The 27,246-nt window shown below is 40.5% G+C and overlaps 2 protein-coding genes across 5 annotated transcripts; one reads left to right on the top strand and one right to left on the bottom strand.

Annotated features, from left to right (window-relative positions):
* Positions 1-323: 323 nt before the first annotated feature.
* Positions 324-9,030, bottom strand: LOC310946302 (uncharacterized protein). 2 transcript variants are annotated; one of them, XM_083912740.1, is made up of 3 exons: positions 9,004-9,030; positions 7,031-7,135; positions 324-2,755 (listed from the first exon to the last, which is right to left on the bottom strand). In XM_083912740.1, the coding sequence occupies exon 3, from the start codon at positions 2,745-2,747 to the stop codon at positions 912-914; it is 1,836 nt and encodes a 611-aa protein (XP_083768866.1). In that variant the 5' UTR covers positions 2,748-2,755; positions 7,031-7,135; positions 9,004-9,030; the 3' UTR covers positions 324-911. The 2 variants fall into 2 exon arrangements, with proteins under 2 accessions (XP_083768866.1, XP_083768865.1); XM_083912739.1 differs by lacking the exons at positions 7,031-7,135; positions 9,004-9,030 and adding an exon at positions 4,795-4,941.
* Positions 9,031-9,681: 651 nt separating this feature from the next.
* dync1li2 (dynein, cytoplasmic 1, light intermediate chain 2) lies at positions 9,682-26,299 on the top strand. Of its 3 annotated transcripts, none has more exons than XM_083940233.1 (13): positions 9,682-9,775; positions 10,808-10,881; positions 11,301-11,417; positions 11,521-11,751; positions 17,178-17,341; positions 18,402-18,495; positions 18,680-18,815; positions 19,037-19,148; positions 19,253-19,312; positions 20,030-20,074; positions 20,219-20,336; positions 21,877-22,017; positions 22,942-26,299. In XM_083940233.1, the coding sequence occupies exons 1-13, from the start codon at positions 9,687-9,689 to the stop codon at positions 22,956-22,958; spliced, it is 1,398 nt and encodes a 465-aa protein (XP_083796359.1). In that variant the 5' UTR covers positions 9,682-9,686; the 3' UTR covers positions 22,959-26,299. The 3 variants fall into 3 exon arrangements, with proteins under 3 accessions (XP_083796359.1, XP_083796358.1, XP_083796357.1); XM_083940232.1 differs by having other exon boundaries at positions 22,937-26,299; XM_083940231.1 differs by lacking the exon at positions 22,942-26,299 and adding an exon at positions 22,245-22,485.
* Positions 26,300-27,246: the final 947 nt, after the last annotated feature.

The raw sequence follows: 27,246 nt of genomic DNA, 5'->3' as shown, positions 1-27,246 counted from the left end.
AAGGACATTGCTCTTCGTTGATATCAATAATGAGTCAAACTCTGACCCACTAGAGCTATGAGCTATGGTGGCAGTGGATGTCCACAGGTGGTTTGTGATTAACAGAGCCTAGATGTTCTCTAAATAATTTTGCTTTGCTTCTCTTGCAACTAAAATAATGTAATACATTCTTGGATTTTGTGGTTTGAACTGAGTTAGGATTTACTGATTCATTAATAAGGATGTCTGAGTAACACACACTATCTATCTTATTAGTAACCCAGTGCCTTAGACAATGGAGGCTGAGAGAATGCATGGAAAGAAAAGAACTCACTGTAGACAATCTCTTTTTATTCTCTATTCCGAACAATCAATTTAAAATGAACAGTCCTCACAGGTACCATTATTATAAAAGGCCAAAACATTTATGTCATGTCTCTGCATATAGTAATAGAAAGGATATATGACATTCTAAATCAGATAATAGACTAATAATGAATGCTGTTCCAATAAACCACTTTTGGGCTCACACACAAGGACAGATTTCTTAATTCCATTCATCAATATCATATTTACTGTCCTGTATTTTTGCTCTGCTGTTCAGTTTCATTCTCTGACTACACTCACCCTTCAAATCCAGACTCAAGTCTCCTCTCTGCACATCCATCTCTCTCTCTCTCTCGCTCTTTCTCTATCTCTCTCTCTCTCTCTTTCTCTCTGTCTGTTTGCCTGTCGTTTTCTTTCCTCAAGTGGTTGCATTTCATTTTTGGTTCCTCAAAAGAAAACCTCCTTTTGCCTGAGTTACCACTATAGACATTGCGGTGGTTACAGCATTCCAGAAAGCCTAGCTTTGTTTGTGATACCTTGATAGCTTTCTCGCACCATCGGAGGATTAAACTGAATTCACATTGATTTGAAAGATGGCTTCGTTTTCAGACTGCTTGGGTGATCTCAGTGCTGAGGCCTTCTGCCATGTCGGAGACTACATCGGCAACTTCCCCGCTCAGGTTCACCTCCTTTTTCAGTTCAAAGTCACTCTGCTCCTTGATAGGCATCTCCTCTGGCTTTTCATTACCATTAACACATTCCTCTGAATTTGTGCAATCTCCATTCACAGTTGGAAGTGCATCTACTTCTGCCACAGCCTCTGTAACAGAAGGGCTCTCTATATCTCCATTTTCCATCTTGCTTTCTACCTCAGGCTCAGAGCAAGGCAACTCTTCCACAGACACTTCAGCTGCCTCTTCAGACTCAGCGGCAATTTCGCTGGCTGAGATGGACTCTGATATGACAATCTCAGGGACAGGTTCGGCTGCTCCTGGCTCAGCTGCCGCCTCAGTGCTGCAGACTTCTGTTGCAACAGAGTCATCATCTACAGGTGGCTCTTCTGCTGCAGTCTCCAGGACCTCAGGCGCTGCTGCTGCATCAGCCTCAAGTTCAGTGTTGTCAGATGCGGCTCCAATTGATTCTGGCTCAACTTCCGCTGCTACAGATTTCACTAAATCCGCCACTTGCTCCAGTTCTGGCTCTGGTGATTGTTCAAGCTCTGGCTCTGGTGCTTGCTCTGGTTTGGGTTCTGGCTCGGGTGCTTCCACAGCAGGTTCTGGCTTGGGGGTTTGCTCTGGTTTCGGTACTTGCTCCAGCACTGGTTCTGCAGCTGGCTCAGTGACTGGCTCAGGTTCTGGGACAGCAACAGGGACCACTGTCTCCTCCACAGGGGCTTCTGGCTCAGTAACAGTCTCTGGGAAGGGCTCTGGCTCTGGGTCCTTGGGTGCTTCCTCTGTGCTGATGGGAACAATTTCTGACTCTGGCACAGATTCAACGACTGCAGCAAGTTCTTCGACATGGACCACTTCAGAGGCAGCTGAAGACTCAACCTCACTTGGCACATGTTCTTCTGATGCTGGAGCAGAGGGTTCCTCTGCTGCTGTAGAATCTGGGAGCTCTACTGGAGCCAGTTCCTCTACCACTGGGGCTGACTCCACTGTTGCTGGAACAGGTTCCTCTACTGCTGTAGCTGGTTCTGCTGCTACTGGAGCCAGTTCTTCTACTACTGGGGCTGACTCCACTGCTGCTGGAAATGGTTCCTCTGTTGCTGGAACAGGTACCTCTACTGCTGCAGCTGGTTCTGCAGATTCTAGAGTTGCTTGCACTACTGCTGCAACTGGTTCTGCTGCGACTGAAGCTAGTTCCTCTACTGCTGCAACTGTTTCTGCTGCGACTGGAGCTGGTTCCTCTACTGCTATGACTGGTTCTGCTGCGACTGGAGCTGGTTCCTCTACTGCTGCAGCTGGTTCTGCTGCGACTGGAGCTGGTTCCTCTACTGCTATGATTGGCTCTGCTGCGACTGGAGCTGGTTCCTCTACCACTGCAACTGGTTCTTCTGCTACTGGAGCTGGTTCCTCTTCTGCAATGGGAGCAGCTTTCTCTGCTGCAGCTGGTTCCTCTACTGGAGCTACCTCCTCTGGAGCTACAGTTGCTGGTTCCTCTGGCGGTGCAGATTTGGGCTCTTCTGGAGGTTTTACAGCTTCAGTTACTGCTCCCACAGCTGACTCCACAGCTTCAGTCACTGCTGCCACAGCAGTCTCCACAGCTTGCTCTACCACATTGCCTGCCTCTGCTGTCACCTCAGCCTCAGTGGGTTGGGCTCCGGCCTCCACTTTAGTAGACTCCTCTGCACCAGCAGCCACCGCTGCGGTCTCATTCTTTGTCTCTTTGGGATCGCTCACATCATATCCCTTCCTCTTCTTGCTCAGTTTTCCTCCCATGGTGTCTCCTAGGAACAAGATGAAGGTTCATTTTAATGAGAGATAAAACATGTTTAAAAAGACCCCCAACCCGGTATCTTCATGTTTCGAGTCAACTGTGCTAACCACTGAACCACTATGCCACCCAAGAACAGAGGGATCCTACTTTACTGAGGTACTTATTTTGGGTAGTAAACCACATGTGAACATTAGGAATGTTTTTTGTCATACTTTCTAAAATGCAGTGTGGGTTCGACTTAGTGCCTTCAAATGTAAAACAGTGTTCTGGCGGAAAGCAGAAGTCTATAGTCTAGAAGTGAACTAGAAGAACAGTTTCCTAATTGAACTAGAAGTTCAATTAGGAAACTGTTCTCTGCCAAACACAGTTTGGCAAGAAAACAAATGCAAATGCATGGGATCCTTACTGAGATCAGACAACTCTCCAACTTTTCAGGAATGTTGGGTAAGGCCCCGTGCCAAATGAGCCCACAACTCTGAGTTGAGCATCTATGATGTAGATAAAAAACTATTTCTCTCTCAGCATGACACGCTACAAACTATGTGGTACGGATATAAAAATGCAGAGTCTGCAGTTACATTCACATACAAGATGTCAATTTGAAAAGTGGATTTTCTGTATGAAACACAGATCAGTGTAATAAAGAAAAAGAAAAGAAACAATAATCAAACTGACACATTTGGTGAATACAGCAAATGTGTACTGTAGTTCTTTGTGTTATGTGACAACACTGTTGTGGCTGAAGAGGAAGAGATGATGATTGCAGCAGAGTGAAACTTCCTTTCAGGGACAGAACAGAGAACTGGAAGTTCAACTTTTGCTTACTAATTGTGTTTCAACTGACCATACAAATCAGCCTGCATAGGAGACCCCTTAAACAGCATGGCTCTGCTGACTAGAAAGTAGTCCTATAGAGACTCATATCAAATTGATTTGAATGGCCACATCTGACAATTTGATTAATTGTTTTGCTTTGACAGATGCTATACCAAGAAACGCTGGAAATATGGATTTAGTTTTTCCCTGCAGGGCAGAATATGCATGGGTACGAACAAAGTGGGAACTGTCCATAGTGCTGCAATGGATGGTAATCGAGACAAGATGCGCCATACACCATGATGGGATATAAAAGCTGCACATCCGTTACATCAATTTACAGCAAAACGAACAGGCCAGTGGTAAAAAAAAAAAAAAAAACATTGCCAGTGGTCATTATATCAGCTTTTGCACCAATGCCAGCTTAATTCTGCTTTTGGAACCCACTTCTCACTAATCATGTTCTATTGTTTTATGTGGTGGATTTGTAATTTGCCAAACCCTCTTGTCTGATTCGGCCTCGAAATGGCAGCATGTGCCGGCCGGTAACAAAGGATGGGGATTCCTCACCAGCTGCAGGCGACTCACTGACAAAAGTAGCTAATGGGTTGGGCTTAATTGAGATCAAACGCTGAAGGTAATCTGTAGGTATAGTGTAAAATATAGGCTACTATAAAGGGGAAATACACTTTACTGTGGCCGCGAACACTTGATTGATAAAAGCTGTAGAGGGGTCTCCATCCCCCATTTCAACCCGCCCACCGCTGCTTCTCACAGCTGCTCTGCCCTTTTTGTTCTCGAGCATTTGAAAATGTCGTGCTCACACGGACATGCAAAAGAAAACCAAATACACCACAATGACGCGTTAATGCCTAATAAGCAGCACGACTTCATAACTTTGTTTCGCGCTTTTCGTTATCCCTAAAGAGGTTTTTTTAATCGCCTGCTTGGCCTACTTTGAAGGAAAAAAAAAACCCAGCGCTGCTGCCTGAGAAAGACGCACTGAAACTCAAATTCTACCAATAACTAAGAAAAAAACCTGGAAATGTACAAATTTGCTTAGGCAAATGTGAGAGGGGAGAGAAAGAACAATGGGTAAGCTGCAGCTCTAGGCACCTATCTTTCTTACTCAGTTCTTTTCTCTTTTTGTTTTACCCGCAGAGCATCATACACGTGTTGCAATTGAAAGATAAAACGATTAAGAAAATAAAACAATCCTCAGATGAGACCGACCTGTATTTTTAGAGAGTGATCACTTGGGCTTCTTTTCCAAGCTCCGACTGGATGTGATAATGGATGTAAACCCTTGGAGTGACAGCTGCAGATTCCGCCCCTGCTCTCCGAGGTGCAGTGTGCGACTGTGTTGTAACCGAGGAGTGCCCCCTCACAGTTCTCTAGACATCTGTCGCTATCACAATCCCTGCCTACCCCACTACTGCTCCGTCTGCAATCTACACCCTCCCCATATTTAACCCCTCCTCTGTCGCACACACCCACTTCAGTCGGTGCATATTGCTCTGTTCTGTTTGTGTAAATACAACTGCGGACTGCGGGTGATTATGAGCGGACTGGTACTGATTTCACTTTGCAAAATGTCAATTTCTTATCCGCTCATGCTTTGTCAAAGAATAATGCTGCAGGAATTCACGTTAGCCCCCTCCCCACAGGAGTATTACTATAATATAAATTATGCATAGGAGGCATTATTTCAGTAAAAACAAGTGCAGCACACACATAGCCTACTCTCTCTCTCTCTCTCTCTCTCTCTCTCACACACACACACACACACACACACATGCTCATCCCCATTTAAAAGGAGAATAACACATTTAAATGCCTTCGGAGTAACTTATAAAGCAAGCTGATTGTATTTTGTGCTGACTTTAATGATGCAAATGTGGTAGAATTTTCATATATTGAAATCAGTCAATGTGGGCTTTTGAGGGAGTCATCTTGATCATGTAACATTATAAATATATATATATATATATATATATATAACTGATATATACATACTGTATATGTATAATGTATACAGGAACAGTCTGTCTGAAGTATCCTCTGGCTTTAAATGAAAACATGGTTGCTGATCTTGATATAAAGAGGACCAAAAGTTCACTTGAATGTATTCTGATGCATTGCACCTCTCTGCTATTTGCCTTCCATGTGTTAATGGTACAAGGTTGGTCCGGGTGAGACTTAATGAAATTCAACAACTGACCCTTCCAGGTGAACAAGTTGTCTACTTCAACAATTTGACCAAAGCAGCATGCCGGTGCCATACTGCTAGGCAGAGGTGTCTGAAAACCACTGTTGACTATCAGATGAATCAATTAAACTGGGACATAACTATGAAGCCGTTTTTTCTTTCAACAGTTCAAGTAGCTTTACATCACAATTTAAACAATACAGTAATCCACTTGCAGAGAAAGAATGAAAAGCGAGATTGGATCTTCCACTGCCAGTTCACACACCTTTTTTTCCTCTTGGTGAAACTGGCATAAAGACATTACCAGTCACACAATACTGGGACTGATGATCTGATTACATCACTCAAAACTTACCAACCTAGTATTTAAACAGAAAAGCACATTGGAAAGCAGCCAAACAGGTTTTCTTTTCCTGGTTTAGGCCAAGTTGAGGGTGATTTTTCAGACAGATACTGGTAGTTCCAGTATGAACTCATGCGGCAATAAAGCAAGAAATGTCTCTCAGTGCTTGTAACAAAAATATAAAAGAAAAAAATATTTTTCTGACATATTTTATTTTATGTTCCCAGCTGAACGTAATACATCCAAATGACATAGGTGGTTTAGAGGGACTGCAATGCTTTTTTTCCCTTCCCCCCTCTTGTGTTTTCCCAGAGATCTATAAATAAATACATTTATCACTCATGCTTTACAGAATTAATACCAAACAGACAGTATTATTGAGGAGACAGTGCCCTCTCCTGTTATAAGAGCTCATAGCACAGCACAGCATATACAGAGAAACCAGGTTGTGCATTAAGATAATGATGCATGATACAAATTTTAGAAGTAAAAAATGACACATTTTAATGTTTCATGCAAATATCTAGTTACTTTAAGTGTGTATGACTCTCTGTTATGCATTGAATGTTTCTGATAAATTCAAAAAACAGACAAGACTGTAAGAAAATATTCAAAACAATAAAATATAATAGCAAAAGGACAAGAATATTGAAAAAAAAACACACAAAAAAGCAAATGTATGCTATTGAGTTGCTCTTGTTGGGCCGAGGACTTGATGTCACTAGTTTCTATCTGTACAAGAAAACAAGAACATAAGATCCACCTTGTTTGTTTTCCTTGCTGGCTGCAGAGCTAAACAGTGACAAGGGGGCAGCAAAGGCTGAGTTTCACATGATGCAAAAGCTCTGGAATGCATTCCCAGGAGAATAACCGCCACCCCAGCCAACCACGCTGCTCCACAAAGACTGAGGACTCACAGACATGTGGGGAGGCCTTGGAAACCCTCCCGGAGTTTTCATGAAAATATCCCATGCTCATCCGTCTGTAAGTCCTGGTCCCTTTAGCCTGGACTGACCCAAAGACTATGGAGGTGGAGAAATAAAGAAACAGGTGTTAGGTGCTACAAGACGATATAAGCTCATAGCTCAGTGTGTGCAGGAATGTGCAAAGGCTGTTGAGCTTATGTGGAGGCTTGGGACAGGTTCATTCATTTTATGAATATATGAATGAACTGACAATAACTTGATTTCAGTCAAACATTTTCGAGCTAGGTATTTTATGTTCAATAGAGAAAGTACAGCCAGATTGCCAACTGTCATTCAATAGAGAGAGTTTATATACTCTTTTCATCCGAACTCTCAAAACCTAATGAAATGGCATATAGCCTACTCCTAAGATGGTGCGGCAAACACCGATAAAATAGGCTGGTGAAAGTTTGAACGCGCTTCATGAGAAAAAAAAAGGAAATTTAGTTGGTAACTGTGCTGTGCAGCTCAGTTTGTCTGGGCTTTATTCAATCAAAGGTATTCTGAATTTCCCTCACTGAAATGTCAGCACTGTGAACAAGAGCATGGTTATATGCAAAATAACAATAGGTGTATTGTTACACCTGCACATCAAGACATCAAGTAGACTAGATAGAGTAGATTCAGTCTCCCAAAGGTTAAATAAAAGTTGTGGATTTCTGCGTTTGATGTGTTTATAAATTTGATCAGAAGAAGCAAATCCAATCTCAACTAAAGGGAAGTTATGGGTTCACAAATATGATGCATGTCTCTCTCTCTCTCTCTCTCTCTCTCTCTCTCTCTCTCTCTCTCTCTCTCTCTCTCTCTCTCTCTCTCTCACCTCATTTCCTGTCTGTTCTATTTAATAAAGGTTTGAAAATTTGACAAATATGATGCCAATTCTAATGTGTCAAACAGAAAGCTACAATAAATGGTTTGGTTAAGATTTTAAACTATTCAATTTCAGAGAATCGTGAATAGCATCCTCTAGTGGAGACATTGTGAGATAATATGAATGAAAATAAAAAATTCATGTTCCACAAATCCTTATTTTGGGATGCTGTAGTTTGGTGAAGATTGGATTGGAGTTATGATGCAATTTATGATGGCTTCCAAATTAATTGGTTGAGATGACTTAGTCAAAAATAGGACTTACCCTTTGAATTGGTGGTGGCACTAGAGCTAAGCTTTACTATCATTGCAACACACTTGAATTAAAGTGATAGATTAGCCATCTATCAACCCTGCCATACCAGGACAATAACAATTTCAAACTGTGTACAGTGCCTGTGACACTACACTCAACATTAGCTTTTACAAATCAACATACCTTGAATTTACGTGTGTTCAACTGTGTCCATGGATACTATTGTTTATTAGACTGCTGGGCAACCATGACACCCCTCAACGCCATGTCTTGCTTTTTATTGCATGTGGAAGATAAGTAGAGGAAGTACTAATGTGCTTCAGGTAAGCTCTAAATGTACCTTAAATAATTGGCTAAATGGAAACCTTGCAATTTTTTTCTATGACACCCCTCAATGCCATGTCTTGCTTTTTATTGCATGTGGAAGATAAGTAGAGGAAGTACTAATGTGCTTCAGGTAAGCTCAAAATGTACCTTAAATAATTGGCTAAATGGAAACCTTGCAATTTTTTTTCTGGTATGGGCTGTATGCATGTTGAACCTCTGGCCACAAGTCAATTATTGATATATCACACAGTGTTCTCCATCAGCTGTTAGAGAAAAAAACTACTATGACATCATTTTTTGGCATTTGTCCAGAAGTGCTTGATGTTTGAACCAACGTTTGAACCACAAAGTCTTATCTGTGGGAAATCCTAATTTTTCAAGTTATTATTACCTCATTTTGTACGAATAAGCTTTTATTTACGTATAATTATTATTAAATTAACCAATAACGACACATTTATAGTTACTTTACCGAACGTCGGATGTGCAGATGTGCACCCGGGCTCCCAGCGCGGCGCGGAAGTCAATGAATGCAACGCACCCTTGTTCTGCTTGGATGAAGGCGGTGCTAGTTGTGGTGCCCAAGGCTAATGGAAGGAGGCTGGGACACTAAAAGAAAAAAAAATGTCCGCGCTTTGGGGTATGACACATGCGCAATGGAACCGAAGCTGCGCTGTCGGAGGGTTCCAGTAGATGGCGCTAGAAATAAAGTTATATGACGTATATCATTCGTGTCGAGAGCCACGAAGAGTTGACCATAGTCGTCCACAAAGCGGCCTCACACAAAAATTAAAATGGGACAGGAAATATTTTTTATTAGCCATAGGAATACAGGCGTCAGAAATTCACATATACCTTTATAATGGAATTCCATTGCTAGGCAACAGCCTTGGTTCTTGTTAACTTCCTGTCAGCTGATGTCATTCACATTCACTGCAACAGGAAATAAACAAGGACACATTTAGAATGTTCATGTTTACATTTTTAGGTCTATTGAGGTCCCATGTACCGGAAATACAAAGGCGGTACTTCGCCAGTATTGCAGATCAGATGTCACCGCGCTCAGACATTTTTCTGTGTCCCATCCTCCTTCCATCAGCCTTAGTGGTGCCCAAGCAGCAGGGCCTTGCCTTTGTGGTTGTAGAAAGAGAGAAGATGGCTCCCGTTCTGGAGAAACAGCTCCCGGGCGCAGCAGCCGGGGCAGGCGACAATAACAACGAAGAGGAAGAAGGACAAAACCTTTGGCAAGTTTCTATTATTCGTTTTAAGGACTTCATGTCTGCCGAGGCACAACTGTTATGGTTCTGCTTTGTCACTAACGGCTGCTCACATATCTAACACCGGTCAGTGTGCTAACGGTAACTGTTACTGGTGTTAGCAGCTCAGCTAACGTGGGCCAAACTAACGTTAGCCCCTTTTATGCAGGATATAACCAGCTAACAGGGACGTTAACAAGCGAGTGCCGTAACGAAGTACGTTGAAACAAATAGTGTTGGCTTTAGTTCAACGCTTATCATAAATGCTGGGGCTGTTATGAGGCTCCAACTTGTTAAGTTTCATGGATTCAACTCCTCAACTCGTAATGTTACCGGTCAGTGGAAATGACTTTTCATTTCCTGCTTTTTGTGTTGTGGTGGACACATCACAGCGCTAACGTCAGCTGGCATAGTGGAATCAACTTCTTGAACATTATAAGAGAGATATTTAACAGGGCTTCCCCAGGGTGCCCTTAGAGTAAGTGCAGGGGGACCGCCGAAATGCTTGATAATCTTTACAACGTGTACTTTATTTTATTTTCAAAAATGTCTTAAAATCTACATTATAATGAATGCAAAGATGCATTTGTGAAAAAAATAGCCATGCAGGTAGCCATGCGGACACAATTGAGCTGAATGATTCAAGGTGCTACAAATGTATGTTTAACATTAACATATGATGTATCAATATCTGGCTATGTTAATAACATTCATTGTTATAGCTTAGTATTGTTTACACCTTAAACAGCTGTGTGTTTAAGCTTAAAGCCATCCTAGCTGTTAGGCCCAATTTAATATGCAACTCCATTTAATACAATATTTGTAGTGTAGGGTGTCTCTCTTTCACTTAAGGGGTCCTTGGCCTAAAAAACGTTTAAGACCCCTGCATTACATTACAGTTATGTATCGTTTGCTGGTCATTTTGTTTGTTTGGTAAGGATTTGTATCATGAGATAGGACCTGTCTGTCAGTGTGCCACTTACTGTCATCTAATCTCCTCTATGTCTTGTTTTCTTTTAGGACCTCAATACTGAGTGAAGTTTCCACTAGATCCAGTTCAAAGTTGCCATCAGGAAAAAATATCCTGCTATTTGGTAAGCATGACTTATTCTACATGTGTGAAAGTCTAATGATTGCAAATTAAAATCTTTCTGACTTTTCAAAGCTATGTTTCTTCCCACACTCTTGAAAGGAATACATAATAAACACAAAAGATAGAGAGGTCCTCTTGGTTAGGGGTGTACTTATTTATTATGGGCTTCCAGAAATGTGGGAAATGCTGCTATTGGCCATGGAAAATTTGTGTGAGATGCTGCAAGCTCTTGACAGTCATGAGAACATGAGTGTAGTAATTGCATTTAAAGTGGAAATATTCTGATAATCAAGTGATCATTTCTTGGTAATCATATCCATTATTTTACTAAAATATCCATACAGATATGTATTGGACATGGTTACGACTGCTACACATGAGTAATTTCATGTGTAAGCTGATGATCTAAATATCTTACAGGTGAGGATGGATCAGGAAAAACAGCACTTATGGCCAAACTTCAAGGTGCTGATCACAACAAGAGAGGGAGGGGGCTGGAGTATCTGTACTTAAATGTCCACGATGAGGACAGAGATGGTGAGTTTACCTGCTGTAGCTTTTTTTCTTAAAGCCTTTACAAAATATAAGTTAAAAACCCTAATAATGATAACAATGCTTGTATTTTGTATTTCCTTTGCAGACCTTACACGCTGTAATGTGTGGATCCTGGATGGAGACCTATACCACAAAGGCCTACTTAAATTTGCTGTTTCAGCTCAGTCACTACCTGACTGTCTAGCTGTGTTTGTGGCTGATATGTCACGGCCCTGGACCATTATGGAGTCACTGCAGAAATGGGCCAGTGTGCTACGTGACCATGTGGACAAGCTCAAGATCCCTCCAGAGGACATAAGAGAAATGGAGCAGAAGAGTAAGTAATATTTGGCTTTATCTACCCATAAGTGACTTGCATTGTGGATAGTATTTAAATGAAACATCAACAAGGCTTTTATTTTGAAAATCTAGCTCTTAGTTTGTTTTTCAGCTGGATCCAGCTGGGCATTTAAAACCATGCGCCACTGTTTGAGATGTCTAGTTTATAACAAAAAAATCTCTGATTTTGTATCACTTTCCAATATTACCCCCAATTTAGAATATATCAGTTTTTATCATGTAGGTAGCCTGTTTCCTCTTGTGGAACATTTGGCCAACACAAAATTAATATGGAGATAATAAGACTGAAGATTTAATTGAATTTGACAGCAACTAGCGTAAATCCAAATGGGTCTTTGTTTTGTTAAAGCAGACCGATTTAGACTGATATAAGGTGGTGAATTGTTGAGGTAATCATTCAATGACATATATTTAAAAAAGGAAATGCATACATTTTGTTGAATTGTATAACTTAAGAGAGCATCCCAAGGTGGAAGCAATATGACTCTTAAAAAATAAGAGACGGTCTTCTCCTTGCTGACTGGCTACAAGGAAAAATAGACTAGTCACTGCAAATCATGGAAGGCAAGCATTGTATAACATTACACATAGTCATGGATGTTTCCGGGTCATCATCAGAGAGGCCCATGATTCTCAGCTGTGTGCTCTAGCTGGAGGCGAGTTCGCAGAGCAGTGAGTGTGATGCACTCAGATGTTGTTTTCCTGTTAATTTTAGAACTGATCACCTCTCACTTATGAACAGTTCTTTTGTGTTGGCAAAAAAGCTTTTGGACATTGCAAGTTAGTTCAGTCTGCAGGGTTTTACAGAGAATTCTTGTCTGCCATCAAAGATTGCTTGCTGCTGCTCTTACATCGAAGTTTAATTGTTAAATGATTTCAATGTACTTGACAGAGCAGGTCTAACAAGGTTCTCTAAGTATAACATACTAACACAGTGACAAGTGGTAACAAGTCTGCTGGCAGATGTGAAAAAGCACTTAAGTAGGTATAATGACTTTTAGTTGGGCCACATTTTTTTCTTAATTTGTATTTCAGTTAGTGGCTTTACTAGCTGAGCACTGTTGAAATTGATTATACAATGCAATTGACAGGAAATACTGCCTGGGATTTACCTAAACCTGATTTTAACAAATGTTGACATGAGCATACATTACAGTTGCATATTTGCAATCATAGTGTTTGTACTGTAGCCTCTTTTTATTTAAGTCTTCATACTTTGGTAACTTAAAATCAGTTTTTCAGATATCTCTAGGGATCCTCCTACTTTCTGTCTTTGGCCAAACATTTCACCCCATACACTAAACATGGTCAGATTTCCAGTTCAGCTGAGGCATGTCATCCCCATAAAGTATCTTGCATGTCAGTGGTGACATCAGTAGCATATTGGTGGTGAGACCTAGTCAGATGACATATTTCTAGATATGATTGCATGTGAGTGAGAGAGTCAGACTGGAAGTGAGTGGCTTTTGTCCAGGGAGTCTTGCAGGCGTCTTGCATCATGGTTCCCTCCCTTCCAACTGCAGCGTCAGAGAAAGGAGGGGAAGCGAACGGACTGGGTCTGAATTCAGTCAGTGGGCCAGACGTTCTGACTCCTGCTATGCTGTAACCGAAGTAGGCCGGCTGCTGGAGTTGTCTCAATTTGAATTACAGGATCAAGCTATTGCTGCATGGACCAAACATTGAAATTTTAAATATTTCGCTTAGTGACTCCTGTGGTAGTGATGTGACAGAGACTATTCATTTAGCCACAGTATCTGGGAATGGTGTGTAGCCAAACATCTTTGGTATTTTCCTTTGATTCTCTGTAATTAAAGGAAAGAAGTAACCTGTATAATAACCATGAGCCAGCAGCATTCAAATAAACAAATAAAAAGTGATGTAAAAATTAGGTTTGTCTTACAATAGCCAGTGAGACCACATTTGGTTATTTGACATATAGTAAGCGAGAAAAAAGATACCTTCATTTGTAGTTAAACTTGAGCTACGGTTTTCCCTAACATCTTTCAAGAAATTATTCAGAATCTCAATGATTAATGCAGGTCTATTTCTTTAGTGAAAAAAACTTTCAATATATTGAATTTAATGACGGCTGAGCAGTCCTCGATTATGTTTGCCAACATATTTTGACCCTACCTTTGTTTGTGCAACAGATAGACAGACTTTGTATTACTGAGACCTATTTGTCCTTGTCTCTTTCACTTTCACACCCAGCATCTACATTTAGCATAAAAAATTCCCCCCTGTAGGCATAAATCAGAGATTAAACATAACTGAAACAAAGTATCAAAACATCCATACAAGATACTGAGGTCATTATTTTACCATGATCAATTGCTTTCTTTTTCTTCCTTCCATTTTCTGATGGGTTTTGTTTTCGTCTGTTTTAATTCAGTAAATCTCCTAGTTGCCTGCCCATGTCAAGACCCAGTAGACCCCCTGTGTATCTTAAAGTCTGCATTAGGAAGGATTAGATGACAGTCTGGCTTCTTTTGGCACTCATTCAATTTTTTGTCAAATAAGGTTCAGATGTCATTTGTATATTAACTTCTGCAGGGGGAAAAAAGGCCAGATATTTTCATGAGTCTTCCTTTTGGATGGGGTAAAATGAGCATGTTATTTGCGCATATGCACTGGATTTGTGTAATCCTGTGTTAATGCAGGGTTCCTTTTTTTAGATTGCTTCTAACACCAGTCCTTGCCCCATACTAAATCCCATGTGTGAAAGTAAAGGACTTGGCTCCAAACGGGAAGTCTTTGTGGGCTGTCCTGCACCGCATATCGGATGCTCCTGAGGAAGTAGGCCAGAACTTCCTGCATATACCTCACCACCTCCACCTCATACTGCAGCTTTGTAAATGTATGGACCTGGACAGCTGGGGTAGCACACTGGAAAGTGGAGGATGCTGTATTTTTATGGTTTTTTTACCTTTCACCTGAAGCCCATTATGTATCAGGGGAGTGGAAATGTAGCATGATTAATGCATTATTGTCCAATAGGAGTCATTACTTGCTGTATGTACATTTACAGTCACTGATCCGCGTTGTGTCTGAGATGGACCATCTCCAGTTGGCCAAATGTGCCCGACCTGCCACCAAGTGGTCTTGCTGACCGCAGCCAACCCATGCTCATGACAACCCTCTTGTCCCCCTCAAACAAGCGTGGGTTGCGATATTGAACCTGTCTGTCCAGGAGACCAGAGAGAGAGACATTTTTAAAAGTATCTGTGGGTGTTAATTCAATTCAATTTTATTTATAGTGCCAAATCATAACAAAAGTTATCTCAGGACACTTTACAGAGTAGGTATAGACCACACTGACTTATTTATGATTTACATAGACCCAACAATTCCTCCATTAATTACGGTTGCAACGAAAACCTTCACTATAACAGACAGGAACGTCAGACAGACCCAGCTCTATGGAGGACGGACATCTGTCTTGACCAGTTGGGGAGGAAGAAAAGGAGAGAGAAAGAGAAAAGACAAACCGATGGACAGAGAGAGACAGACAGACACACTTCCAGAGATGCAAGCAACCAAAGCGTAACAGTAACTATAGTAATAGCTATAGTAATGTGAATATCACTTATATGTTATGGAAGTTAATACAGCAGAATAGTAAGAAACAAGCACAGGTAAGGTGATAGAATATGAGAATGATAATAATTATGGTGGCAAACATGATAAATGATAAGTAGCGGTAATAACATCTGCTATACAGCAAGACATACCACTGATGGTGTTTTTATGGCTATAAATTTTATAGTTCATAAGAATAGTGATAGTATATATAACTAATAGTGATAATAGTAGCAGGAAGCGTCATGCTGGACCACGGCAGCAGGCACCACCACGATCAGCAGATGCCTGAGAGACGACAAAGCACAAACAACTCTGCACTAAGATCTAGTAAACCAAGTACATTAATTTCTCTCTAATAATTATAATTTTGTCATTGAAGGTCATGAAACCGGTGGATTGCTTACTCCAGGTAGGGAATGACTCCTTACCCCAAGTGAAGGAGTTCAAGTACCTCGGGATCATGTTCACAAGTGAGGGGACGATCGAGCGTGAGTTTGGCCCGAGAATCGAAGCAGCGCAGCCGGTGTTGCAGTCGCTCTACCGCACCGTTGTGACGAAAAGAGAGCTGAGCCCGAAGGCAAAGCTCTCGATCCACCGGTCAAACTTTGTTCCCACCCTCACCTATGGTCATGAAAGCTGGGTCATGACCGAAAACAAGGAGGTCGCGGGTACAAGCGGCCAAAATGGGTTTTCTCAGGAGGGTGGCTGGAGTCTCCCTTAGAGATAGGGTGAGAAGTTCAGTCATCCCTGAGGAACTCGGAGTAGAGCCGCGGCTCCTTTGCGTTGAAAGGAGCCAGTTGAGGTGGTTCGGCATCTAGTAAGGATGCCCCCTGGGCACCTCCCTAGGGAGGTGTTTAAGGCACGTCCAGCTGGGAGGAGGCCTGGGGGAAGACCCAGGACTAGGTGGAGAGATATATCTCCACACTGGCCTGGGAACGCCTCGGGATCCCCCAGTTAGAGCTGGTTAATGTGGCCCGGGAAAGGGAAGTTTGGGTTCCCCTGCTAAAGCTGCTGCCCCGAAGCTGCTGCTTACCCGACCCCGGATAAGCGGATGAAGATGAGATGAGATGTGGTCATGAAGTCGTTACTACTGAGGGTTATAGCAATACGTGGCTCAATAGAGCTGTGGCTCTCTGTCAGCCTGGCTACAGTGCTGAAAAGAAATCTAGGATTGTTCTTATTCTCCTCTATTAAAGATGAGTAATAGGCTGCTCTGGCATTATGGATGGCCTTCGTATATGTTTTAAGACTTTCTTGACAAACTAAGCGAGATTCCTCAATTCCTTAAGCTTGATATCTACTTTATTTTATTATTTCATGTTCACTCTCAGCTGTGAAGTGGAGAATGACGGGTGTGGTCTGAGCTGGTCTGATGCCATCACATTGGATGTTATGCAGTGTTATCTCATCACTTCATTAAATGCATTATAGAATCGCTCATAATGCAGACAGAGATGAAACATTCAGAAGTGAAAACTAATTAGATGTCATTTGAAGAAAGAAAAACATTTTTATTTGATCAGAAGGGCTGGTTAATTTAAGTCTGAACTGTTGATTCAAATGTGTATTATGCCTACTGGTTCATGAGATCTCCTTTCACAACACACGTTTTGCCAGAAGATACAAATGTTGTTTTTGTGATTTATTTTAAAATAGAGGTCAACTGAAAAACAAGGTGAACATGCCTTTGTCCATCAATGAAAGAGAAAGGGTTAGACATATAAAGACATTGGAAACTGATCTAATCTTCATTTTTTATTATGTTATTGTGTCCACTAATGGTCTGAATTCGTTACTTTGCTCCCTTTGTCTTTCCACTAGTGGTGAAAGCGTTCCAAGAGTACACAGAACCGGAAGATGCCACCCCATCCTCCCCACAGAGACGGGCCCCAGTAGCAGGGGAAGACGAGGCCGTCGTGCTCCCACTTGGGGACAACACACTCACACACAACCTGGGCATTCCAGTGCTAATAGTTTGCACAAAGGTAAATAATCCCTATAGCCCAGGGGTGTCAAAGTGATCCAGTAAAGGCTGCAGGTTTTCATCCCAACCAAGCACGAACACACCTGATCCAACAAATCCACCTGTGTGAAGACGATTCGAGTGATTGAGTGAGTTGAGTCAGGTGTGTTTTTGCTGGGTTGGAATGAAAACCTGCAGCCACTGGGTTGGAATGAAAACCTGCAGCCCTTTACTGGATCACTTTGACACCCCTGCTATAGCCCAAAGAATCTTGAAGCCAGGTCAGGAGACCTCTCTCTACTTAGCCCAGAGTTGCCTGAGATAAATAGGCACAAAAGCCAACCTCACTTCGGGTTTATTCTCATGGGTTCTTTAATTACCTCCAGGGTGACTGCATTCTGGCTCAGACCCTATGGACTTTTATTCATGCTTTTTTATGTTGTGCTTTATGAGGCAGTGTTCTCTAATAAAAAAAGCAGCAATTTCACTTATTTTTTTAACCCTCCAGGCCAAGACTAGTACTGAAAAACACAGCCTAGCCATCAGTAGAGCTTCACATGCTAGCTGTGACCAGAACATTTTTAATATTTTTTTTAATCATTGGTGTGTTTGTCTAGCCCCTCTCAGTGAAAAGGGATTCAGTTTGGCAGGAAAGGTCCTTTTTCAACCATTTGCTGTTTAAACCCTTGATGTCAGCCTTCTTCTTTTGAGCATCAACCCTTTTTTTTAACTAATCATGGAAGCTTCACTACATTTTTGTAAAAGGTTGACATTGTATTGTCATTAGGGCGTCTGAAGTTGTGAGTTCAAACTCCGCTCATGCAGCGTAAACATGGGCATACCTACTCAGACTTTGTGCTTTGTGTATTAGATTACATGATTGCAAAAATGTTTTTAATTTAGGAAGCTGTAAATAATTATGGTTGAGGTAGCTCTGCTGACTGACCGTCATTCCTCCTCCTCCTTTTTTCTTCTTTCTCTTCTGTCCCCTTCTTCCTCTGCCCGCCCCCGACTCACAGCTGCACATCAGCTATTATTAAAATATGTATCTATTTCCCTCTCATTTTTTTTAACCCTTTTAGTGTGACGCAGTCGGCGTACTAGAGAAGGAGCATGACTACAGAGAGGAGCATTTCGATTTCATCCAATCCCACATCAGGCAGTTTTGCTTAGAGTGTATCCTTTTATTTATTTATTTATTATTACATAATTGATTTGTAATTCTATCACAGCGGCCATTGTATTTATACCACTGACTGTTCAAACAGGAATGTTTTTATGTGGCCCACAATATTTTATTAATTATCATCACCATTTATGTAATTACCCCAACAATTGCTGCCTTAACTGAATCAAACAGATGGAGCTGGTCTGATTTATACTTCAGTCAAAGAGGAGAAGAACCTGGATCTACTTTACAAATATATAGTGCATAAGATGTATGAGTTCCAGTTCACGACACCGGCCTTAGTGGTGGAGAAGGATGCAGTGTTCATGTAAGTGAAGATAATGTATTTAGTTTATCATGCTTCTTTGGTTTTTAATCGCTGTCTTAATTATTATTGACGGTCATAATTGGAACATTTAAGTTATATTGTTGCTGCCATATTTCCTTTGGTTTTTGTTATCAGTGACATACCAAAAAACACATTTTCATTTTATTTTAAGAAAATACTCTACATTGTTGCACCTAATTGGAACTGTCTCTTCCTTTCAGTCCATCTGGATGGGATAATGAGAAGAAAATTGGGATTTTGCATGAGAACTTAACAACAGTCAGACCCCAGGATCCATTTGAAGATTTTATCACAAAGCCTCCAGTACGAAAGGTAAGGCAATGCAAATACTGATCAGATGCCAACTTTTTAGGATGACATCACAACAAAGTGCTAATTGAATAACCCCATGCTTTCTCTTTTGCTCTTCTTCACAGCTGGTTCATGACAAAGAGATAAATGCAGAGGATGAGCAGGTATTCCTGATGAAACAACAGGTATGTGTCAGTCTTTTGTGCATATTTCAGTATTTTTCTCACCATTTGCTGAGATTGACAGTGTGTCTGAAAATTCCTTATGTTTATTATGAAGGTCAAATTTCAAAATCAAATAAACATACATACAAACATACATAAAGTATTATTGGTAGCATGACTAAAGCATGATTAAAGTTGTAATGACGCTATTTTACATTTGTGTTATAAAGACATCTATTAAAAAATTAATATGGCTAAAATTGAGTGAACAGCTAGACCCAAGAACCAGTCCTTGTGAGATTTTAATGGCAATCCTTAACTGGTATTTTCACTATTAAAAGCAATTTGTCTACTGTAGTCATGTGTTAGTGAACATCTGAAACTTCCACATAGCTAGAAGCATAGCATTCACTTCCTGTTTTACAGACAAATATAAACCAGGAAAGCTTTAAAAATCCATTCGTCTGAGGCTGAAGTTTCACAAATTAGAGAATTGTTCAGTGTTTGTTGATGTGTCTGTCTACCAAACTGACTGCCCCTCTATTTATCGACATCTAAATAAGTCTTGCATACATAAATTATCTTGCATACACCCTGCAGCTATTCAAAATCAGATAAATGGTACAAATATCTTAGTGTTCCAGAAAAATTCAAAATTAGTCCGCTATTTTTTCCAGTGCTTTCCATTTGAGTGTCCATAGAAACCATTCACCTTTTTTACTTTTTTGCCCCCTACAGTCTTTGTTAGCAAAGCAGCCAGCCACGCCAACAAGAGGAGCAACAGTAAGTGTCTTAACATCCCTCAAATTTAATCTTAGTAATGGGTGGATTTATTTAATTTCTTTGCACTAAATAATTTTCCCTGGGTAGAAAAAAACAAACTATTTGTTTGTGACCACAGTCTTGCCCTGCTGTCTTGTGTTTTAGGAGTCCCCAGGACGGACAGCCTCAGGGTCTCCTAGACCCGCAGGTCGTGCCGGCCAACCGAATGTGACCAGTGGCTCCCCAATGGCAGCTGTCAAAAAGCCTGACCCTAACATGAAAGGTAGGAGCTCTGAGTATTCATTTATTTTCATGCAATGAGAATTAAACTTTGCACACTCGTGCTCCAGTCAGTGCGTTTACATGCAGTTTAAAAACACGATCATAACCGGGTTAAGGGCATACCCCGGTTTCTTAAACACCATACCCGGTTAACAGACCTAAATAACTCCTTAAATTCCCCGATTATTCATGCATGTAAACAGCGTTCTCAGATTATTATCGTGTTTCTCATCTGCGCATGCTTCGTCGGTTAGAGCTTCCCCCTCCCCACTCCGCAGCAGTGGCTTTTGACCCGGACGTGGAATAAACCAGGAGGCAACGGCGCCGAAAAAACAATGTGAAAAAATAGAACCATACCTTTAAATCAAGGGAGAACAGCAAGTAACATTCCTACCAAGAAGACCCGTTTCGGTCGTAATTCTGTCCAAAGTTGGCCGTTGGTGATTTTGACAAAGGTGAACCAGAAAAAAAGCTGTATTCAGTCCAGCTGTATGTTGCCGGAGAGCCACCTACTGTACTGGAGGAAGAGTTACTCCGTCATTTTTCCATTTAACCCCTGCTCATGTATACGAGGGGAAATTCAAAAATTCCATAATTCCCTTAACCAGGGTAAGGCCATTTTCAGGTTACTGGTGTGCATGTAAATGCACTGAGTTTGTCCTGGGGACAGTCCTTTGGATTCAATTCAGGATTTTCTATAATGATCAATATTTATTGAATCCAGTGTTTGGTTTGATGGCAGTCCTCCCCACTGATCATAAGTCTTTTGGTTCTAATGTGAACGCCTTTCTCCTCAAGTGCTGCAATATTGCCCCCAAGAGGTAACATCTAAAATAAGTCACATAACAGATTCCTTAGCACCTCCTGAGCTGGCCACCCTTTAGCAGAAATATTGACTTTCTCTCCTTCAGTAAGTGCAGTAGGAGACTAGTGCATTCCAACAAGAATGGGTTTAACTGGAATCTAAAGGTCTGTTAACCCTTGCCTATTGTGGTTTCGAATTGTAATGTTAGTGGAGTTTAGATTGCATAGTTTTAAGGATTTTTTGGACTTCTTTGTGTCAAAGCAAATCAGATCTCCAAAAGGAAAATTCTCTGTTTCTATCCAAAACCAGTATCCTTAAATAGAGGGTGTCATATGCTGTACAGACTGTAAAGCCCCCTGAGAGTTTAGATAAGTGCACATACCAGAGTACACTATACTACCCCTCGATATGGCTTCTATCCTCAACTTTACGAGATAAAGGCCTTATTTTGCAGAAAGCGATTAAATATGACAGGAACAATAGATATTTAAGTAACTGAAGCTATCCCACACTTCTAATTTGGAATTATAACATTATCTCATGTTGTATGCATTGATTATGTAAAAAATCAGTATGTTATCAGTATTCATACTTTTAGGAAGGTTATTAGAAATGCAATAAGTAAGTATGGTAGGTGATGGCTTATATTAGGTAAGAATATGTCCAACCTATTGTAAACTCCCATTTCATCAGAATATTGTTTGAAAGTGCTTTAAGCTCCAAGTTTCTCCTTCAGCTGGGGCTGCCAACGAGGGAGTGCTGGCTAACTTCTTCAACAGTCTGTTGAGTAAAAAGACTGGAGCCCCAGGGAGCCCGGGCAGCCCAGCAAGCCAGGCAAGTGGAGCTGTTGGAGTCCAAGGGTCTGCAAAGAAAACAGGTACAATTTCTCATTTCAGCACTCTTACCTGTGATCTCAGTGAAAACAAGAACTTGTCTGTTTTCAAACCTTCTTCTTACAGGTTAGCAGCTGTTTATCAAAATGGTTATAAAACATTATTGTTGACTATAGAATTCTGTGTATTTACATCAATCTTAGAATATGGACTCCATGACTTATTAAGACAAGACATGAGGAGAGTTAGAAACGGGGCCTTTTGTTGATAGAGCTGTGGACCATTTTGCTGCCTGGAGTTGTATCTTTACAGCATGAGAGAAAGAGGGTGGGAGACAAGGTTAAAACAGGAGACATAAGGAAGGAAGAAACTTGTGACAGGCATGTATGCACCAAACACCCATCATAAGTGTCCCCATGAAACTAATGTCACTCACTCTACATCATATACCACTGCTCTCATGCTCAACTAATTTATTTACTTCTTATATTGCTTGAGATACCTCAGCTATGTTTGCCAGCTGTTCTTTTTTTTTTTTTTTTTTTTAGCTCCAAAACGCTTTTTTTGTTTTACTTTGTTATATCAGGTAAATATAACAAAGTCAAAATTTGTGAAATGTCTTTACCCAGTGAAACATTGAGGGAAACATTGCATAACTCATTCTCCGTTTAGGACCATGACATCTACTTTTAGGTCCAGCGCAGAGCAACGTTAACAACTCTCTGAGACCCAGCTGAAAGGATAATAATAATGCATGAGTACATGTTCCCCTTGTCTGATGATTAGTTTTGCATGTGTGTTTTACTGTGGCGGCGAGCTGCCTTACTCCAGCATGGGACTGCATCACCATCCAACCCCCATCCATCCGCTTGCTGGCTGTACAAAAACCAAAAAACGTTATTTATGAATACACACAGATGCTACAGGAGATTACTTTTGGACTTTGTCTCCTGTTTTTCCAAGGGCAGAAGCCGGGTTTGACTGATGTCCAGGCGGAGTTGGACCGGATGACTCGTAAACAAGACTCCATGGTTTCAGCTAACAACTTACCACCGCCTACCGAGAACGAAGCGTAAAAGCAACAAAACAGCTGCATTGTCCACTGCGTTAATACTCTGGAAACATACATGTACATGTGAGCATCAAAACATTGACCAAATTCCCAATGTCTATATCAGTCAGCGCACACAGTGGTTTCACCAAAATGAGTTTCAGATGCTATGGGGAGAAATATATAACAGATATGGAGGTGTTGATGAGATATGTGCTGAAGGCTTGGCTGTATTTCTCTCCCCTCTTCCATTGTTAATGTTCTTTTGTGAGGGATATCAGTTTAATGAAACGTGTGCACACTCCCTGGCAGCCAGCCTGATGCGCTGGGCAGCAGGTCCCCCAGTTTCTGGGGTTAAACACTCTCTCCTCATGGGTTTAAAGAGTGGGGAAAAAATGGCCATGTGGCCTCTGCTTCAGCTTATCTCATGGAAGTAATTTGGTTGCGATTGGAAAGGTATTTAAACTTTAAATATATTCATTTAAAAAAAAGTAGTTAAAATACTTGCAAACATATGTAGTATGTAAAAATGTTGGATATGATACTGATGTATTTATACAAAGCTCCTTTTTATTTTATTTGGTGCATCACTTAGTTTAAGGAAACCATCATCTGTACCACATAAATGCCACTGACTTCATGACACTAAAACAAGTCTAGATCGCTGATAGCATATCGAATCATTTGCCCTTTTCATCTCGAAGGAAACTGTAAATATAAATACAAAAAAAATCTATTCAGGTTAACTTTGATTTTGTACAAAATGCAATTCTGTCTAAATATCTTCTTTGACTAAACAAGACTGATTGATTTTTGATAGGCCTAGAGGGTGAAATGGAACCGCTTCTTTAGCTACAGGTGTGTACAGTTTATTTGGGGATGGGGTTGGGCAGCATCTTTCCTACGATAACTCCTAAGTGCCTCGCACAGTTAGCTGTTTGTGTCATAGTAGAGGTGCTTGTCTACGTAAGAGGAAATGCACTGTAGCACCATCGGTTAAAAGTTTTTTGGCTATTTCTTGTCATCCAAAATAATTTATTTTGTTTTACATTTTTGCTAATGTACAACAAGCCTGTGGTCTGTTTTTCAGAAATACGTTTTTCTGTGGCCTAGTTGATGGTGTTCAATAGAGCAATAGATTGAATGCCTTCATACAAACTCTAAAAGGCTGCTGATATTAAGAAGAAACCACATGATGGAACTTTGGGGTCCCCCAGAAGAACACTTAACTGTGGTTGAAACCACTTGCTTTGCAGCCAAAAGACACACTGTTTTGCTGTGGTTTGAACAAAATGAGATATTGTATCCTTCAGTGTCTGACAGCAATGTCCTCCTTTTTGTTTTCACATGGTTTTATTAACACTGTACTTCGCATGTCAGTTAAAACATTCCCAGGTTCTACATATAGTAGCCCTGTACTCTAGTTCCCTGTTTGTCCAGTCAGGTCTTTTTGTTCAGTCTCTTTCAGTGCCCAATAACGACCTTTGCCTTCAATGTACAGCTAACAGTTTGTCACACTGGGCACCCTGCCTTCACAGGAATGCTCCTAATTAATTTGTGTGTCCTTAAGGGGTTGCTTAATTATCTTATGTCATTTTTTTGTTCTCCTTAATTTTTTTTAACCATTATACTGTACCATATCACATGATCTGTAATAATATGTATGGTTTCATGACACCATAATTTCATCAAAATTAATTAGGTGTACATAAGTCTGTATGCAAGGCCCTACTTAATCTTATGGATCAGTAGCTTTTACAGAATTAATGGCAAGTGTGAAGTGAGCAGCTATTTGCTATTCAAATAATAGCAAAAATAGGAAAACGGGAGTGATTTGGGACATGGAACCAAAGATGCATATTAGTGATTATTTTTTGCTTTTTGTTTTAGGTGGTAATCACCCATAAGATTAACCAGTGGCCATTTTAGTCCAGCTCATGGAGCCCTTGCATTCCAGGCTTCAGAACTGTCTTTAACTCTTGTTTTGAAAAACACCCTTTAAAAATGGTAGAAATGCCTTACTCCACTCAACCATATCTGGGGTTTCATGAATCAAAAGAAAAACAATGCCATAACTGCGTACAGTAGATTATGGTAAATTTGCTAAACTGATCTAGAAATTTAATGCAATGAGGGTTTAATTTTAAATTTGCTCTGTAAGGGAATAACCACAAAATGATGCTACACAACTATTCTGGATATAGTATTGATCAAGATGCTCTTATTGTCTTTATTTTTCCTTTTTATTTTTGTGACTGGGTGGAATGAGCACCTGAGGGTCTGTTGCCGAAGTGGATGAAGCACAATTTAAGAACAGCCAAGAGCAGTCCCTCCACATGTTGAAATAAGCACTTTTCCTTGGACAATTCCCTGTTGCTGCAGTTAAAGATACAGAAAGCTTTTCTTTTCTCTTTTCCTTGCCTTTTTTTTTTTTTAGAACATTTAGTATTGAAGCTAGAAGTTAATGTACACAGTACAACTGCATTATTTATCTGCATTTGCTGCTTAAGTTATGGAAGGTGCCCCTGGTGGTTAACTATGTAATAACTGCTTTCTGCTTTGATATTGTACATTTAATCAGTCCTCTAGAAATCAATGTCATTACACCTTTGCTAGGGATGTTTTTTTTGGGACATCTTGAAGTAGATAAACCAAATAAATGTCCATTCTTTTCAGGTTTGACCTTTATTGCCTATGAAACGTCCCCTTGTTTATGTTTACATCCTACATCCATGTTTTATTTTGTTGTCAAACTTTGCCCATAGACACTTTCTGTTGAAAAGACTTTTGAAATGTCACCCCTAACCTGACTGCCCACACTGATTTCTTCATAAAATATGGCCACACTTGTTAAATTTAGCGTTTAGCTGAGTAGAATGAAGTGCTCTCATGCTTCTTGGTTTAAAGGTTGCACTCGCTCTTTGTTGAGGTTCGATGTTGCTCCCAAGCTTGAATAATGAACAGTTGTAACTTTTGTACTCAAATGACAGTTGAAAACAACTGCCTCCTCACACCCTAACTGAATTGCCTTCAACCACTATTGAAAGTCTACATCTATATAAGACTATGAGCATCTGCTTCCAGTCCTTTTGTATTCAGGATATCAAGACATTGTAAGCACATGGCTGGCTGCATTTTTGTGTCCTGAATTAATTCAGAAGTTTGATTGTATGACTTTAACACAATTCTGTAGCCTTTAAGCTGCCATGTGGATTCTCGCTTCTTATGCCGACAAAGATAAGGAAAATGTTTATCAGACCCCTGGCTTCAATAAAACCAAGAATCCAAACTTTGCTTGACTTTTCACTTTTGTTTGTTTGTTTATATTATGTTTATTGATTTGGTTGGTTTTGACTTAAATGACTTCACAGCCCTCAGTCCCACCTCCCGCACTAAAGAACAAAATATTAAATAGTGATAAGGCTTATTAATGACATTTATGGTGCTGACTGCTCAATCAGTCATAGAAATGGCATTTTTTTTTTAAACTGACAACTGACAGTGCACTGTAACAAATGCAGTCAAATGCTGAAAGATCAGAAATATCACTAAAGATTAAAAGGTTTGAAAAATGTATTCATGTTGTAGTTGTAACAAATGAGCCGATTGGCAGAAGTAGTCCCTCTTTGCTTTGTACCCATCACATGAAGGGGGGAAACAATACTGCAGTTATGATGTATTCCACCAGAATCACATTATCTATCTTAAATTCTGCAATCGTTCTGATTTAAAGTCATAAACAGGTAATTTCTCAAATCTGAATTTATTCAGCTGAACTTATTAAGCCAGTCATAATTCTGAGACTGCTGATGCCTCTGCACAGATAAACCAAGTTTACCAACACAATGCAATTCTGTATTTCCCTTCCTCCGGTAAATAAATACAGGATAATAGATAATGAACACTTTACACAATATACAAGTAATAGAAACAGAAAAGTAAATGTGCAAAGTTCCGAGAAAAATAACTGCAATGTTCAGATGAAATCCACTGAACCTGAGAACTGCACCACCTCATTAAATGACAATAGCTGTTCAGATGCAACATTCCAGTATCAGACGTGTGCAGCATCTCTAGCCCTCTGCAGTCACCAAGGCAACCTTTTAATACCACTACTAACCATAGGAGGGCAGTGAGGTTCAGGGAAGCTCACTTCATTTCATAAAAAAGAAAATTAGGCCTATCCATGAATTCTGGAAGATTATTTGACCAGACGTGACCA

Source organism: Echiichthys vipera (genome assembly GCF_963691815.1).
Source record: "Echiichthys vipera genome assembly, chromosome: 1".
Lineage (NCBI taxonomy): Eukaryota > Metazoa > Chordata > Actinopteri > Perciformes > Trachinidae > Echiichthys > Echiichthys vipera.
Note: the sequence above shows the minus strand (reverse complement) of the source record. Positions and strands in the feature narration are given on the sequence as shown.

Excerpts from the sequence above, each read along its gene's own strand:
- dync1li2 (XM_083940231.1), top strand. The coding sequence starts at position 9,687 with ATGGCTCCCGTTCTGGAGAAACAGCTCCCGGGCGCAGCAGCCGGGGCA. Across the intron at positions 10,882-11,300 it reads AAAAAATATCCTGCTATTTG|GTGAGGATGGATCAGGAAAA; the intron begins GTAAGCATGACT and ends AATATCTTACAG. Across the intron at positions 18,816-19,036 it reads GAGAAGGATGCAGTGTTCAT|TCCATCTGGATGGGATAATG; the intron begins GTAAGTGAAGAT and ends TCTTCCTTTCAG.
- LOC310946302 (XM_083912740.1), bottom strand. The coding sequence starts at position 2,747 with ATGGGAGGAAAACTGAGCAAGAAGAGGAAGGGATATGATGTGAGCGAT.